Source organism: Gallus gallus, chromosome 15 (genome assembly GCF_016699485.2).
Source record: "Gallus gallus isolate bGalGal1 chromosome 15, bGalGal1.mat.broiler.GRCg7b, whole genome shotgun sequence".
Classification (NCBI taxonomy): domain Eukaryota; kingdom Metazoa; phylum Chordata; class Aves; order Galliformes; family Phasianidae; genus Gallus; species Gallus gallus.
The window spans coordinates 115,794-131,370 of record NC_052546.1 but is presented as its reverse complement, the minus strand read 5'-3'; the positions used below and the strand labels follow the sequence as shown (position 1 = coordinate 131,370).

Sequence of the window (15,577 nt, the reverse complement as noted above, 5' to 3'; positions counted from 1 at the left end):
TCTTCGTGGCCCTCCTCTGGACCTGCTCCAACAGCTCAATACCCTTCTTGTGCTGGGAGCTCCAGAAGCGGAGGGGTGGGGTCTCACAAGAGCAGAGAAGAGGGGCAGAATCACCTCCCTTGACATGCTGACCAGACATCTCTTAATGCAAACCAGAATATAGTTGGCCTTCTGGGCTGCAAGCACACATTTCCAGCTCATGTTGTCTTTCATCAACTGACACCCCCAAAATCTACCTCCTCAAGACTGCTCTCAAGCCATTCTCTGCCCAACTTGTATCCGCTTGGGATTACCCCAACCCAGAAGCAGAACCTTGCACTTGGCCTTGTCAAACTTCATGAGGTTGGCACAGGCCCACCTCTGAAGCCTATCCAGGTCCCTCTGGATGACATTCCTTCCCTCTAGAGAGTAGACTGCACCACTCAGCTTGGTGTCATTTGCCAACTTTGTTAGGCATAACTTGTCCTCGGTGAAGCCATATTGGTTAACCACCAATCACCTCATCTTTATTTTCCATGTGCCTTAGTAGGGCCTTCAGGAGACTGACTGGCCTCTAGCTCCCTAGATCTTCCTTTTTTCCCTTCTTGAAAATGGGGGGTTATGTTTCCCCTTTTCCAATCAGCGGGAACTTCAGACAGCCAAGACCATTCAAATATGATGGAGAGGGGCTTGGCAACTTCATCCACCACTTCCATGAGAATCCATGGATGGATCTGATTGAGTTCCATAGACTTGTGCACCTTCAGGTTCTTTAGATTGTCTCGAACCTGATCTTCACTTACAGCAGGCATAACTTCCTTCTCCCAGCTCTTACCTTTGCTTTCTGCAGCTTGGGCAGCATGGCTAGAGCCTCTGTCAGTAAAGACTGAGGCGAAGATGTCATTGAGCACCTCAACTTTCATATAATCATAGAATGGCTTGGATTGGAAGGGACAACCAAGCTCCAACCCCCCCCCCCCTCCCCCCCCACTGCAGGCAGGGCCACCAAATTCCACATTTAATACTAGATCAGGCTGCCCAGGGCCCCATCCAACACTCCCAGAAATGGGGCATCCACAACCTAAGTAGCCTGTTCCAGCACCTCACCACTCTCATAGTAAAGAACGTCCCCCTGATATCCAACCTAAATCTTACCTCCTTCAGTATGTCCTGCTATTATCTACCCTTTCAAAGAGCTGACTCCTCTCCTGGTTATAGGTTCCCTTTAGGTACTAAAAGGCTGCAATGAAGTCACCCCGCAGCCTTCTCCAGGCTGAACGAGCCGAGCTCCCTCAGCCTATCTTTGTATGGGAGGTGCTCCAGCCCTCTAATAATCTTTGTGGCCCTCCTCTGGACCCCCTCCAACAGCTCCCTGTCTTTCTTGTTCTGGGGGCCCCAGACCTGGACACAGTACTCCAGATGGGGCCTCATGAGGGCAGAGTAGAGAAGGACAATCCCCTCCCTGTCCCTGATGGCCACCCTTCTTCTGATGGAGCTCAGGATACCAGTTGCTTTCCAAGCTGCAAGAGCACACTGCTGGCTCATGTTACGTTTTTCATCCACCAGGACCCCCAGGTCCTTCTCTGCAGAGTTACTCCCAGAGACTGCCCCTTCCAGTCTATATATATGCCTGGGATTCCTCCAGCCCAAGTGCAAAACCTTGCACTTTGCTGTGTTGAATCTCATCAGATTTACCCGGGCCCAGCTTTCAAGTTTGTTGAGGTCCCTCTGAATGGCATCCCTTCCTTCCAATGTGTCAACCACACCACTCAGCCTGATGTAATCAGCAAACCTGTTGAGGGTGCACTCAATTTCATCACTGATGTCATTGATAAAGATTGGTCCACCCACCAATTTGGAGATAAGGATGTAGTGGGGGTCCATGAAAGGCCTTTCTCCATATCCCTTGTGACCAGGTCTCTAGCTTCCTTCCAGAGAGGGCTCACTTTGTTACCAAAAGCTTAGACTGAGAGGCTTGCATCGACATGGATCTTGAAAGGTTTCAGATGCATCCAGTCATAACAGTAATAAAGGATTAACCAGAATGACACAGATGACTACTTTGAGCAAAAAGCTGGACTAGGTGATTTCCTGAGATCCCTTCCAACCTGAGACTTTCTATGATCATATGGCACTGCTAGAAGTAGGAGCAGAGTTCTGCTGCATTTTGAGACACAGTAAGTAAGAGGTATTCAGAGGTCAGCGTTCCCAGTTTCTCTTTGGAGTTCCACCTCTGACAACTGAACTCTTCAGATAGTCATACCAAGGCTCAGACAAACTGAGGAGCAGCTGTACAATAGGAATTACCACTGCTTTATCTTAGATACAATATTCAGATCAGCCAGGTGTCTGGGAGACATACCAGATCTGTGCTCTAGTTCCAGGACAAAAATACATTCTTAGGTTTAAAGATATGCAATTTTACGAACTGCGCATGTAAAAATGCAGTTTTACTGCATAGAAGTGAAAAAAAAAAAACCCACAATCAATTATCTTACTTTCAGTGCCGGTCCTTTTTCACTTGCTCTCTCACTAGCCCTCTTTCCTTCTAGCCCAAGTTGAACAAACAGTTCCAGCAAGTTCATCAGCAGTTCATCCACAAGGTGCTCTCCTTGAATGTTAGCAGCGATGTTAGCTAGGGCATTAATGACCGCTAAGGAACAGTGTCTGAGAAAAAAAGAAAAAAGAAATTATGAACAAGCAACCCCTCAATACAGACTTCTCTAATTTCAGTCCTTTCTTAGTAACGCTGACCAATAATTCTTTTAATAAAACTAGTATAGTCATTATTTAAATGAAAAAATTATTTGTCAGCTTTGTCTGTGAATGATGTGTTGTTGTTTATGATTTTGTCATTGCCAAGAAGAAACGACCGTCTTGTAGCAGATATGACTACAGACAAAAAACAGCAAAGGACTGTGTTTCTGGAAAGGGAAAACAATATTCCGCATAGTATCAGTATGCATTTAAGGGACACAAGTAAGTCTTACCTGTATCCATGATCCTTATAATCTTTTGTGGCAGAGTAAACAACTGAACTTGCTTTAACACTGATTTGCTGAAACAGATTCCACACCTCCTGATATATATATTGCTGTAAAATAAACAAAAAAAATACTAATAAAAGCTTATTGAATACTACCCCCCTCTGCTATGATGAATGACACTGTAAAGTACATTTTAAGCATTACAAAAGTTCTTCAAGCACCTACTTGTAACCTGAACAATAGCTTTAGCTTCTAAAGAGCACACAGTTGAAGTGTTTTCATTAATGTTTTTCACTGCTTGGATGTTCACTTAATTGCTTTAAACTTATGGACTTACAAAACTTCAAAAGCTAATCACTGATATGAAATATGATAATGTGCACCTGTCAGGGATGCAGACCAAGTTTAGAAATTACTTAACTTCTAAGAACATGAAATTCATTTTCTAAACTTTCATAATCTTCTGTAGGGACTAATATTCTTTACAGGCACAGAAGTTTTACACATTATTATTTAGCTTTTGTTTTCTGATGTCAGCGAGAATAGGATTGCACAAGCACGCATAAGTAAGTTAAGAAAACCTTTCAAAACAATCCTTGCAGATGCACTTTCTAAAGGAAACCGAAGGAAAAAGACTATAAACTGGAACTCTTTTCATCAGTTCTTTCCTTACATTTCCAGTGATGACCAAGCAGCCCAGCTGGTCAATAATGAGTACATCAAGATTAGAAGGTGGTTGGCAGAACTTCTGCTGTAAGATCTGTAGGATGGGTTCCATCATTTTCGGTGTGTCCCTCAACGCCACAGCAATGTGCCCAAGAGCACGAATTGTGTGGTCAGGAATCAAATGAGCTTCCCTGTTATAAGACAAACAAACAAAAAAACCCCACCCAGTCACACATGTAGTTGTCCAGCATCAATAAGTCCTCAAAGCAGGGTACATCCCACGTAAGAAACAATTAGTATACTAAATTTAAGTCTACTGCTTTAAACTCTAAAAGTTAAACTCTACTGCTGCCCCTTACACACCCACCTACTCTCAGCATTTAGCATTAAAGACATACATGCCAGGTTTAAAAAAAACAAAACAAAAAACACCAGAAACCAGAACATATAAATGCACTATGCAAGAATCTGTTTGTAAACTGCTCTAGAAGCAATAGAGTAAGGAGGTAAATGTGACGTGCAAAGCATTAAGACAAGATGGTTTGGCCAGCTACTATAGGACTTACCCTCACTCATCTCAGATACTTAATTCTAAAATAATGCTGCCAGTACTTATGCCTTAGAATAAGTTTCGGGCTGGTTAAGTGAAGGAAAAACTGGTTTTATAACTAACAGCTTACTTATCACTTTCTTGTGAGATGTACAGACGGTTAGACAAACTGGCAAGAAAGGCTTCAACAATCACTGAATCTATAGTCAAGCCAGCTTTCAAGCACCTGAAATAAAAATGAATAGAGAACATGCTACAACAGGTAGAGGAAAAACAACCAACAAAACCAAGTATTTCAGTTTGTACAATTGCACATGCACACCAGGAATAAGGAAGAAGAGTCTATACTAAAGACTAAGAACAAACTGTTTAGAAGTACTACAGATACATAAAAAAAAAAAATGGGTGGAACTTCTGCTACTGCTTTATGCAGCAACAAAGACGGGAACATGTAAAAGATAGATTTAGAATCACGTAGATTTACTTAGCACCCTTAAGTCCTTGTCTCTGATTACCAACTTTTTGTCTTCCCTACAGCTCTGTGAAGCTGTCTAGAAGAGAATAACAATCGTTAGAGGAAACAAAAACCTGGCTGAGCATCAAAACCTGAGTACCACGTATGTGGGAAGCAAAACAATGAAACTAAGTGACCATTTTGAATTTAGGACACATGCAGAACCAAGGGATTGTCTAAAGGAAAACAGTTCATAACAGAAAAAGGCAACACTTATTTATAGCACTGTGCAGTGCCTTCTAAATGGTCCCAGTACTTTTCCTGCTAGGGAAAGAGAAAATACATTCCAAATGGTGTATGCTTCCTCTGTTATCACACACTTCTTACCTGCAAATATTATCTATGGCAATGTCACGAAGCTGTTCATACATGGATGGCTGACTTCTCTTGCCAGGCATTACATTTAGAGTGGACTCCGAATGCTCATTGGTTACACTAATCTTGATGTCATTAGCACCTACTACAAACACAGTGCAGAAATCAGCACCATCCAAAACATCCTTCCCCCATCTCCCAAGATGTTAGCATACAGGCAGAGCTGCATCTGGCAAGTGTAAAACAGGCTACTTGACAGGTCAGAGTTCAGCTGAAGAAATTTGAAACTGTGTTCATTACCTTGGCAAGCTATCACTGTATTTAGTTTTTCCTACATTTAGTCACCTTCAGTCCTCATTTTATCTGTTCTGCCTTTGCATTACAAGAGTACTTTTGCATTAGCAAGTAATTTACATTGTACACTTTCTTTTGGGAAATTGTAATGTGATACTACAACTGAAAAACAACAAACACACCATCAAATATTCTCCCAACACGTTGAATCCACTCTACTCATTGTTGAATCCTATGAGTTGAATCCTATCTACTCATTGTCTTTCACCAACACTGCACAGAAAAACCTACTCCATGTTGGTCATTATGCAAAAGTTTTCTTGACCATTTTAATACCACTATCATGTCTTTCAAGTCTAGAGTAGAAAGACTCCACATGGTTGTCAAACCAGGAAAACAATATTTTCCATGGCAATCTGAAGTCACAGAACAAAAATGGAACACTATATTGCTAGCCACTTTTTCCAAGATTAACACTGAAAACAAACCTGAAAAGGCTAGCATTTTTATGGATTAAGAAGTCAATTCACAACACTTGCTCACTTGCGTGTGCAAGTAAGCACATCCTACTACACAAAAATGCTGATTCACTGTGTGACCAAAAAGTATCAAAGTACAGCCAACACGTTTGCACACTCAGTTATGATTTGCCTTATGAAGTTCACATTCTTTCATCCACCTTATCTTGGTTACATGCTGTAACTCTACAGTGCAATGGAAAGTACAGCAATAATAGCAGGGTGGCAAAGTCCTAGGCTGCAGCAAGTGAGGATAAGCCCAAGTGCAGCAGCTGTGGACATAGAGACAAAGAAAAAAAGCTGCTTACCTTTCAAAGGCCTCAGGTAGGCAGGGATCTCCAGCAAGATACCCTCACCTCCACTGCCAACCTTTAAATGAGGTCTGGGAAGAGGTGGATCCTGGCTCCACCCCCTCCCAGTCACTCACGAGCACTTAATGCACTTGAGCTCCTCTGGGTTGGCCCTGCCTTTCCATCAGGGGCTCCATCACTGCTTCAGGCTGTGACTTAGTATTTCTGCTACATAAGCTAATACAAATGTAACACTCAACCTGCAAACTGGAAGTAACCATTCTTTGCTTATCAGCACATGCTGCACAGCCTACACAATAACACAGTATTTCAACACACTTGTTCTTCTTGACCAGGAATGCAACTCTTTATTTCTACTTTAAGCTACATATAAAATAAACTGACATCACCAGTAAGTTTGTCATAAGATACACATAATACAGGGCTCAATAATGAAGATTCACACTACAATAGCTGGTGATCTCACCCAGTCTTGTCTCAAGAACTTTTGCCCTATCTGTTTTAACAAAGCAGGCACAGTGAGGCTGCTCAAAAGATAAAAATTAGTTGTACAAATACTGTTAATGCAACTGATAGATATACTTCTATCCCAATCTGCATTCCTTCTATCTCCAAAAAAAATAAATAAATCAGTAATTAATCTCCATTTTCCCCCTACAGATGCATCACCACAGAACATCTAAAAGCCTCAGTAAGCAAAAGCCTCAACAAGCCATAAAGCTGCAGAATAATAACTAGCATATCTTTTCTAATACAGCCTTTCCCTCCCCATCCCATCCAATTACCTGTGTGATATTGGCTATGGTACTTGTAAAGTTTCACAAGCACTGGGGAAGGTATCACAAGGAAGTCTCTCAAAGATGGGTTGACAGAATGAACCACAACAGGGAACCTCTCACATAGACGACCTAGACCCTAAAAACAAAACAAAAAAACAAAAAAACCCAAAACAAACAAATAATAATTCACCCATCCCAGTTTATATAACAGACTATAATACTAAACAATTCAGAACAAAATACCAATTAAAAACACTCAAGATTATTCTTCAAGATCAAGAAGAGCTAAGAACATTTTGAATGCATTTCTCTGCTGCAGATCTAGTTTCTACACCAGACCTCTGAAGTCTAAATGAAAGACATAATGAAAAGTACCGCAAACAGCAGATATAAAACGCTTTCTAGCAACTTGTAACCCCACCCCCCAACCCAACTCTCACTCACTCGTATTGTAGAGTAAAATACAATAAGGACAGACCTGCAAACAGCAAATTAGGAGTGGTAAATGAGCAATGATGACTTTGCTGGAAGTCTTCGACTGCAGCTTCTCTGATAACTTGATGCACAGATTTTCTGCACCTTAATACCAAAAATCCAACAGAAATCAATAAGTTTGTTAGTCTTGTTACTAGGCCACACGCAACCCAATGCTTATTGAAATGTCTAAAACACACAAAGAATTTATCACTCTCCTCATACTACAATTCCTCAAAGATACTTAGCACTTTTTTTCTGTAAATAAAAAGCTTAGGAATCTTAGTATCTGCACTAATTAGCCTCCCCCAAACACTATGTCTGAAAGAATGACAGTAGTTAAAGTTGATTTTAAGCATACTTCATATCTTACAGAAAGTAAGTATTACAAGGATTGAAAGAAAAAGAAAAAACTACATGCATTCAGAGAATGCGTAAGAATTATAGAACAAGAAAGAAAACTAGAAAAATTTAGAAGGAGCTTCCCAATATCCACAGCAATGAAGAAAAAACATTTTCAGTTGTCGGACTGAGAAACTTTTAAGACACTAAAAGCAATAATTGAAAACAAACTAAAAATAAACAGCAACAATTATAATGTCCCTTCTAAATGAGCTAATCTGAATTTTAATTATGTACAGAGACGTCTAAATACCTGGTCATCTAATTAAATGATTTATTGATGGAAGTCTGACTCTTGAATTCTAAAAACAAAGAGTATGCTGCTCAAATTTATTTCATATTTCTCCAACATCAGAGAGTTTATAAATACTTCTACAGGTTAAAAATAAAATAAAGAAGACAGACATTCCAGAGACAGGAGAGCATTTTCCACCTTGCTCATCTTTCACAGCCCACACCATGAGATCCACACAGGCAGCATTAGCCTGACAGCGCAGTTTTAGGGGACTCAGTTCATTGTGCAGTCGATCAACATCATGAAGGATTTTCTGAAGTTCTGATTGGCTGCTGTTGAATTGTTCTAGCACAAAATCATGGATTTCCTTCACAAATGAGTTGGGAAGGTCTAAAGAAATAAAAAGAGATAGCACTAGTATAGAAGAAAGGGATCTCCACCGTATCAGAAAGTCAGCAGAAATAAAATTCATTGCCATGTTATGATTGCAATTATTTCATGAAGTTTATGCTCTACATAAAAAATAAGCTTCATAGCAAACTAGTAATCAGACAATTGAAATGCCATCTGTTGATCATTTCAGTCACACACAAAGTTTTTTTCCTTTACTTCCCTAGCACCTAGAATGGTGCTAGGAAATGGAAACATTTCAAAATACATCCTAAATTACACAAAATACACATATACTATACCTTTCATGTAATATAAGGTGTCTCTCAGCATTTTGAACTGAGCAAGATAAAGAGGATCACTGAATGTTTTATAATAGATATCTGTATTAGTGCCCATCTGCAAAAGAAAAAGCATGCTTTCAGAAAATAAAAATGAAGTATTTTACATAAGGTGGATAAATAAAGCTTCACATTCAAGTCACAACTGTCTTCCTGCAATGTAAACAAACATTTAAAATATGCATCAGAAGTAACCTCACAGCTTGTTGTTCTTGCTATATTTAACAGAAGAATAAGTACAACTACTAAGTGCATTAAATGAACTCAGTGTACTGAATAATATTCAGTCAGTCTTCTGACTTGAAGACAACATGCATTTTCTCTCTGTCTTTTAATAATAATCAACAATAAAAATCAAATCTATCATTTTACTGAGAAAGGATAAACAGAAGCTGTCTCCACTTTGGCCTAAATCTAAATACAGCAGCACTCAAGGGAAGGCTGGAAAGAACAGCAAACACATTCTCACAAAACTGAACACACGCTCCTTCCAATTCAGCTTTACACCTCCAATGAAACAGGGCTAACCCCAGAAAACACGGTGGGGGAATAGAAAGGGGAGCAATTACTCACAAACCTACAAAAACAAACATGCCACCTCTAATAGTAAAGGTCAAAGAAGCATAACACTATTACACTTCTTGAAACAGAGAACAGTTGTGATTTCCAACGTAGAAAAAGGGGAGGGAGAAATAAAAAGCCATCAGCAAAAATTCACATTCTATCACCATGAGAAAAGACAATATAGGAAACCAGTCTGGGAAACTAATGTAATTTAGAAAGATAAAAGAGATCAAGTAGCTCAGTACCTCATTTGTAAGAGAGCAACTATTTCCTTTTATGTTTGTGAAAAATATTTTTTCCCAGATTTACGCAATCCAAAGGTAGATGTAAAAGAACTGAAAGAATAAATGAACCGGAAAACTAGGATCCTTTTGCAAAGGCAAGGTATATCTTAAATTTTAAAAATAATTTCCAAGTATTAAGTATTAAGACAAAAATGAAGTGTACTGATCGTTAGAAGGGGATTTTAAAAACATACCTCTGCAAGTTCAGCTACAACTGCATCTAAGGTCTTCAGCAGAGAATCTTCAACGATCTGTTTTACCTACAGAGCAGGAAAAAAAAAATCTTCCTACATATAAGATGATACAATTTTGCACATGCAAAGAAACACCCATCACAACTGCAAAACACCAGATGCAATTCAAGAATTTTCAGTTGCAACAATATTTAACAGATTTTGGCCTGTGTGTGCTACTGCAAAACAGCTGATGTGTGAAACAGCTGCAGCCAGTAGCCCTTGCACTTTTTAGGAATATTACTTATATAGAAATATTATTATTTTTAGGAATATTATGATATTAAAGGCTGTAAGAATAATACTGCATAAACCTTGGAAGATAAGCATAGTCTTTTTATTTGCAATTCTAAAACTTAAACTGCATGTTTCTCTAGTAAGGATATCTAGAATCACTGCAGCCTGCATAGTGTTTCATCACATACCATATTCAAGAGCTGACGGAGCATTTCCAATGGGATGTTGAATTCTTTATTGTTAATGCCATTAAAGAGAGGAGAAACTGAAAAACTGGAGCTGATGGTAGTGAAGTAATATTCAGGATCCACTGCACTACCATCAGGAAGATAAGAACCTGATCAGAAAATAAAAAAAGTTTAGGGAGAGGAGGGAAATACAAGTTTTGTTTAATGGCAGTGCTGAATCACCATTAAAAGGAGTTATTTTGCAACACATGTATAGTCACTAACTGGCAAACTACTTGGAAGCTCAATTCAGCTATTCTGTTGGTAAATCAAGGCACAAAACTACAATATCCATTAGAAAGCAACAATCATGCAGACAGAATTGATTTCAGTTTCTTAAGTTCATGTCACAGACACCACTCACAGATCTTAGCATACTACTGACCTGGAACTTTTTTTGGTAAATGCTATGTTAGTCATGAACACAGTATTAAGAAGAATATGCTGAGTCAAAACTATCTTGCCAAGTTTATTCCTAGATTAGTCCAAATAAACATGTGGAAAAGCTTTTCATCTTAGAAAAGATGCCAATTCATTACTGCAATTTGAAATTAAATAATTTTTCAGATTCAATTATTCTGTTAAGCAAATAGATTGCAAGTTATAGTGCTCTTGGCACTGTTTACACTTTTGAAATCACATCTTAGTCTTTTCAAAGTACTCAGTTGTCTGTACTAAAGTAGCACTCCTATGAGCAATAGGCTATCAAGCAGCACTGATTATTAACAATAATTTAAAAAAAATGTTTTCAGTCTTTTTTTCTATCCCTAAAGCCTCAGTCTTGGCTAGAGGGGGAGGAGGGGGGGGGAGAAACACACACACAAAAAAACAACCAAGACCAGTAAGCCCTATTTTTCTGAAGACAATAATATCACAAACCATATAACTGTAAAAAAGTAAGACTTGCCCTCATGCTTTTCATGTTCTGAGATGTTTTGTGTACAGTCTCACTCTAATGTACTGCATTTCTGCATTTTTTCCTTAAAAAAAAATCCACAACAACAAAAAACGCATAAAAAACAAACCAAAAAAAAAAATCACCAAAAAAAAACACATTCAAAACACAGAGAACCTAGAGCACAGTAGTAAACCTAATAGCTTGGTTCAACAGGATAAATAGAGCGTAAACAGGTTTTTTTCTTACTTGGCCATGTAGGAATTATACTTGAACTACCCTGTACCCCAGTGATTTAATGAAGGAAGACAGATGCCACTACAAATAGTAATATGAAGAAAGAGGAAATTTAACATGGAAGAAATCAATTTAAGCCACAGTTCCAGAGTGGAAAATGACCTAGAAATATAGAATGCACAAACTTAAAAACCTCAAACAGCTAGACAAAAATCAAGAGACACCAAAGCACTCAGATATGGAACTTGTTTGCCACTGGACTTGTCCAAGTATTGGTTTACTAGAAATCCTAGTAAAGTCCTAGACAAGCCCTGCATGTCACAACAGAAAAACCTCAAAGCTAGAATTATGTCATAATCCAGTGGTTAAGAATCAACTTCAGTGTTTCCTTTATTATCATCGCTTTTAACTTCAGCAAATTACTAGGTCTTAAACAGTGTCCTCTATCAAGTTTACTTCAAGCAGCGTTGTTTTAGACTTAGTGTGACACAGAGGTCTCAAATTTCCAGACACTAATCCATAATTTACTCGTTTAGTGGAGTATTAACATTTGTTTCTGAAATTTACTCTGTATAATCTCCAGAAATATTTCTTGCATAGTTGAATTAAGCTTTGCAATGCTAGGCACTGCCTAGCATCAGGAAATCATGCCTCTCAAAAGTCTGCCAGAAACAACTAAGCCTGGAAATCAATGGAATGACTGGCTTTTTACTCCACAACTTTTTTGAACCCTAACAGACATGTCCTGGGGAATTTCTTAAAGAATCCTAGAAGGCAGAGAATAAAATAAATACAATTTTGGTTCTCAATTTTCTGTAAAGAAAGAAAAATAATAAAAATCACGCACTGTTGATTTGCAAAATAATTTACCTTCAAAGTAATGAATTGTAGATCCTCCAGGAGAGCTAGGTGGGGGAATTCCACGTTCAGGACTAACCTGAAATGCCACACAGAAGGCATACTTCAAAAACTACTGAGAAGTCTTCCAGACAGTAAGTTCTCATAGAAAGTTTCCCCCTAACAACGAACACCCTCAGCTGCTGGTAAAACTTGTGAGAACTCATGTAGGCTCAGCACACTGGATAACTCTAGATATGTAGTGCCAGTTTCCCCAGATTCTCCAATAAGCATAACACCTTTTTCCCTCATAATAACATAATAACATGAAACATACCACCATATAACAAGGAACAGAATTTGCCAACTGTTCCATATGAACATTAGTACAGTTGTTAGTTTAATTGACACTAATTATTTTGAAGCTTAGTCATGGAACCAAAATAAAGATCACTGAATGTGGTAAAACACTGTCCTAAGAAAAAATTCCACTTATCCAGGCCTAAAGCTATTGTAATTCCATCAAGATCATGGACATCTTCATAGAATCAGTTCCAAAACAGAGCTAGTTATACAAACCTGTGAGATGCTAGACACACTGCTAGCCTTTCTCTTCAGTGTTCCTTCTTGGCAAACCATGAGAAGAGAACTGGGAAGAATGGATCTGAAATCATTAAAGGATCGTCGGCGAATTCCTTCAAGCTCTTCTGGAACTCTCAGGGAATGTGGGGGAATTTTTGGAAAAAGCTTTGAAAGAAGAGCTTCCTCTGAATTGCTGTAGCGACCAAAGGCTCGAGAAATTCCTATCAGGCAGGGCACTGCATACTTGCATAAATATTCTGTAGAAAAAAGAAGAAAAAAAGAAGAGAGTATTAAGAGTATCTTTAAGCTACATCTCCAAGGTTTTGCTATCAGTTCATTGAATTGTTTCAGCTCAATTTGCTTTACAAAGATTTATTTGTGGAAGCAGAGGAAAAATCATGGAAGACAAATTAATTTATCTAGCTGCCATATTTAACAGACAGCAACAGAGTTAGTGTGTGCTAAGAGAACTCAGAAAGAATTGCTCACATCTCAGGAGCAGTCTTCGTAATTAGAAAATGCAGGAGAACTTCTGATAACAGGAGTTCAGATACAGAAATGACATTAAGATATATTTTAACAGTACCTTTATCATGCATTTGTGGAGTCTGACACATTCCCAACAGAAACTGCATGACTTGTAGAACTGCATCCAAAATCTAAACCATTCAAGACAGACATATAAAAACACATTTGGTAAAAATATATTATCATCTTATCTGATATCACTGCACTACATGTGAAACTTGCTTATGAACTTAGAAATGTAAGTATCTCTGTAATCAAGATTTAGTAAGAAGATTTTGTAACATTGCAGGACTGGAAATATATTGCTCTCATTAGAGATGTTCCTTTGTAAAGCCTTCAGCTAACTAGCACAAACAACAAACTAAAATTGCAGCAGTCCTGGTCTCAGTACCACAGCTTGAATGCTAAAACTCTGCACTCAACGACAGTCATTCTTTGGAACCCAGAAGTAAAAAAAGACTTCGGAATATCTACTGTGTACCTGAGGGTTAACTAACTCAAGCAAAGTAAAGCAACAGGATAAATGTCAACACAAACTTAAATTCTACCTGCTCTCTGAGGGAGGCATCCCTGTAAGCAACATCTGATAACAACGTTACCAAGCAGAAGCTGAAGTTTTCTGCAACTGGAAGCAAGCCTACAAAGTAATATATCAAACACTTGAGAATCATTAGAGAGAGCATAGTAAGAGCAAACATAATAAAGACACAAGTGATTCTCATGTCATACAGTTCTGAGACAGATTTCAGATACAGTACAAGCAAAATTTAAAAGTATATTCTAGCCACCATAATTTCAGCATGAAGTATTAAAATCATATTTTTAATTTGTGAAAACTTCTCCAGGTTTTCAAATACATATAAAAAACTCAAATTTAATATCATTTGTGAAACAGAATTATTCTTATATTAATTCTAAGAGATATTAAAAGGAGGAAGAAATTAAGCATCAGTATCTAACGAAAGCAAAGTATAAAAATCTCAAGTTCCATCCTCCTGCTCTTACTACTATGTAATCTTCCATGATCTAGTACTAAGATATATTGAATTGCTTGGAAAATGCAATTTATCACTTGATTTATCACTTAGCAGTCAAGCAGGAAAGCTGGGAGGTGCTCAGCTTTCTCTCCATTTCTAAAAAACAATTGATATGAAAGGCTGTCAGATGAGAACCTCATCACAACTCTCACCTCCCTTTATACCTTACCCTAAAGAGACTTATTGCTATTTCTTGGCTGTTATTTATTGAGAATGTTAATAATAAAACAATACAACAACAAACATCACCTCTGCCTTTCCGTGCACTGCTTTCTTCTATCCATTGGACTTTAGGAAGTCCCTTTAAAAGCCGAAGAAGGTAAGGAACCACATTATCTTTGTGCTAAAAAGCAAAATATTATATTTAAAATGGAGACAAAATGCTGAAGAATGTCATCCCAAGGTACCTTAAAGGAATGAAAACATTACATCAACCACACACAGAACTCCTTCTAACGATTACTCCACACACTTCTTGAATATTGCAAAACCGATTTCAACATAGGCAAAGGAAAGTAAACAAATAAATTCAGTGCTATAAACTCAAGCATTTCATTCTAGTTATTGAGTTTATTCTCAATAAAAGTTGGGGTTAATTAAGTTTCAGGATTTTCTGATTTACAGCAAAGTCACAAAATAATTTTAAGGCAGTTAGATGTTTAGAAGTGCCAACCTCTATATACTGTATGAGACCCAACCCATGGCCTTATGTAAATCACTTAGCACATGCATTTAACAGCTCAGTTAAATCTACAAGTCAAAGGATAACATTTTCCTTCCTCATAAAGCTGGATTAATTAAAACTGCTGACTTTGAAAACATCACAAAAATGCTTGGAGGAATGAATACAACTGCCTTAAGTTTCACACTATGAAAAAATTCTATGTACACAAGCTGAATCACAGTAAACAGGTGGAAACAGGTCCAGTTCAAACCCTAGCATAATTGGGAAGCTTGAAGAAGTCTAATCTCTTTGGACCATGGAGTCAGTATATACTTCCTTTCTCTTTCAAGAAACAATACTGCATGCAGCACTGCAGGAGAAAATAACCAGCTTGTCCTAATTAGATACAATAGGGATGCTTGCACACAAAGCCAACTACATAAACTGGGTGTCCTTTTATCCTAGCTAATGCCAAAGCATAATAAGGCTGTTACAAA

The 15,577-nt window shown here is 38.1% G+C and overlaps 1 protein-coding gene across 4 annotated transcripts in view; it reads right to left on the bottom strand.

Moving 5' to 3' along the window:
• The window catches only part of PI4KA (phosphatidylinositol 4-kinase alpha), a 56,600-nt gene that overhangs the window by 38,650 nt on the left and 2,373 nt on the right, over positions 1-15,577 (bottom strand). For 3 of the 4 annotated variants that reach the window (XR_005840101.2, XM_046901194.1, XM_004945480.5), the window contains exons 3-18: positions 14,666-14,759; positions 13,928-14,016; positions 13,438-13,510; positions 12,849-13,108; positions 12,303-12,369; positions 10,262-10,410; positions 9,798-9,863; positions 8,717-8,813; positions 8,223-8,414; positions 7,392-7,492; positions 6,920-7,049; positions 5,024-5,156; positions 4,313-4,408; positions 3,640-3,823; positions 2,970-3,073; positions 2,478-2,646 (exon numbers count right to left, since the gene is read on the bottom strand). Coding sequence is in view for 3 of the 4 variants with exons in the window: in XM_046901194.1 (XP_046757150.1) it covers positions 2,478-2,646; positions 2,970-3,073; positions 3,640-3,823; positions 4,313-4,408; positions 5,024-5,156; positions 6,920-7,049; positions 7,392-7,492; positions 8,223-8,414; positions 8,717-8,813; positions 9,798-9,863; positions 10,262-10,410; positions 12,303-12,369; positions 12,849-13,108; positions 13,438-13,510; positions 13,928-14,016; positions 14,666-14,759 (2,004 nt within the window). In the remaining variant the exon portion in view is untranslated. The remainder of the gene's footprint in view (positions 1-2,477; positions 2,647-2,969; positions 3,074-3,639; positions 3,824-4,312; positions 4,409-5,023; positions 5,157-6,919; positions 7,050-7,391; positions 7,493-8,222; positions 8,415-8,716; positions 8,814-9,797; positions 9,864-10,261; positions 10,411-12,302; positions 12,370-12,848; positions 13,109-13,437; positions 13,511-13,927; positions 14,017-14,665; positions 14,760-15,577) is intronic. The other variant, XM_415062.8, reaches the window with a different exon arrangement.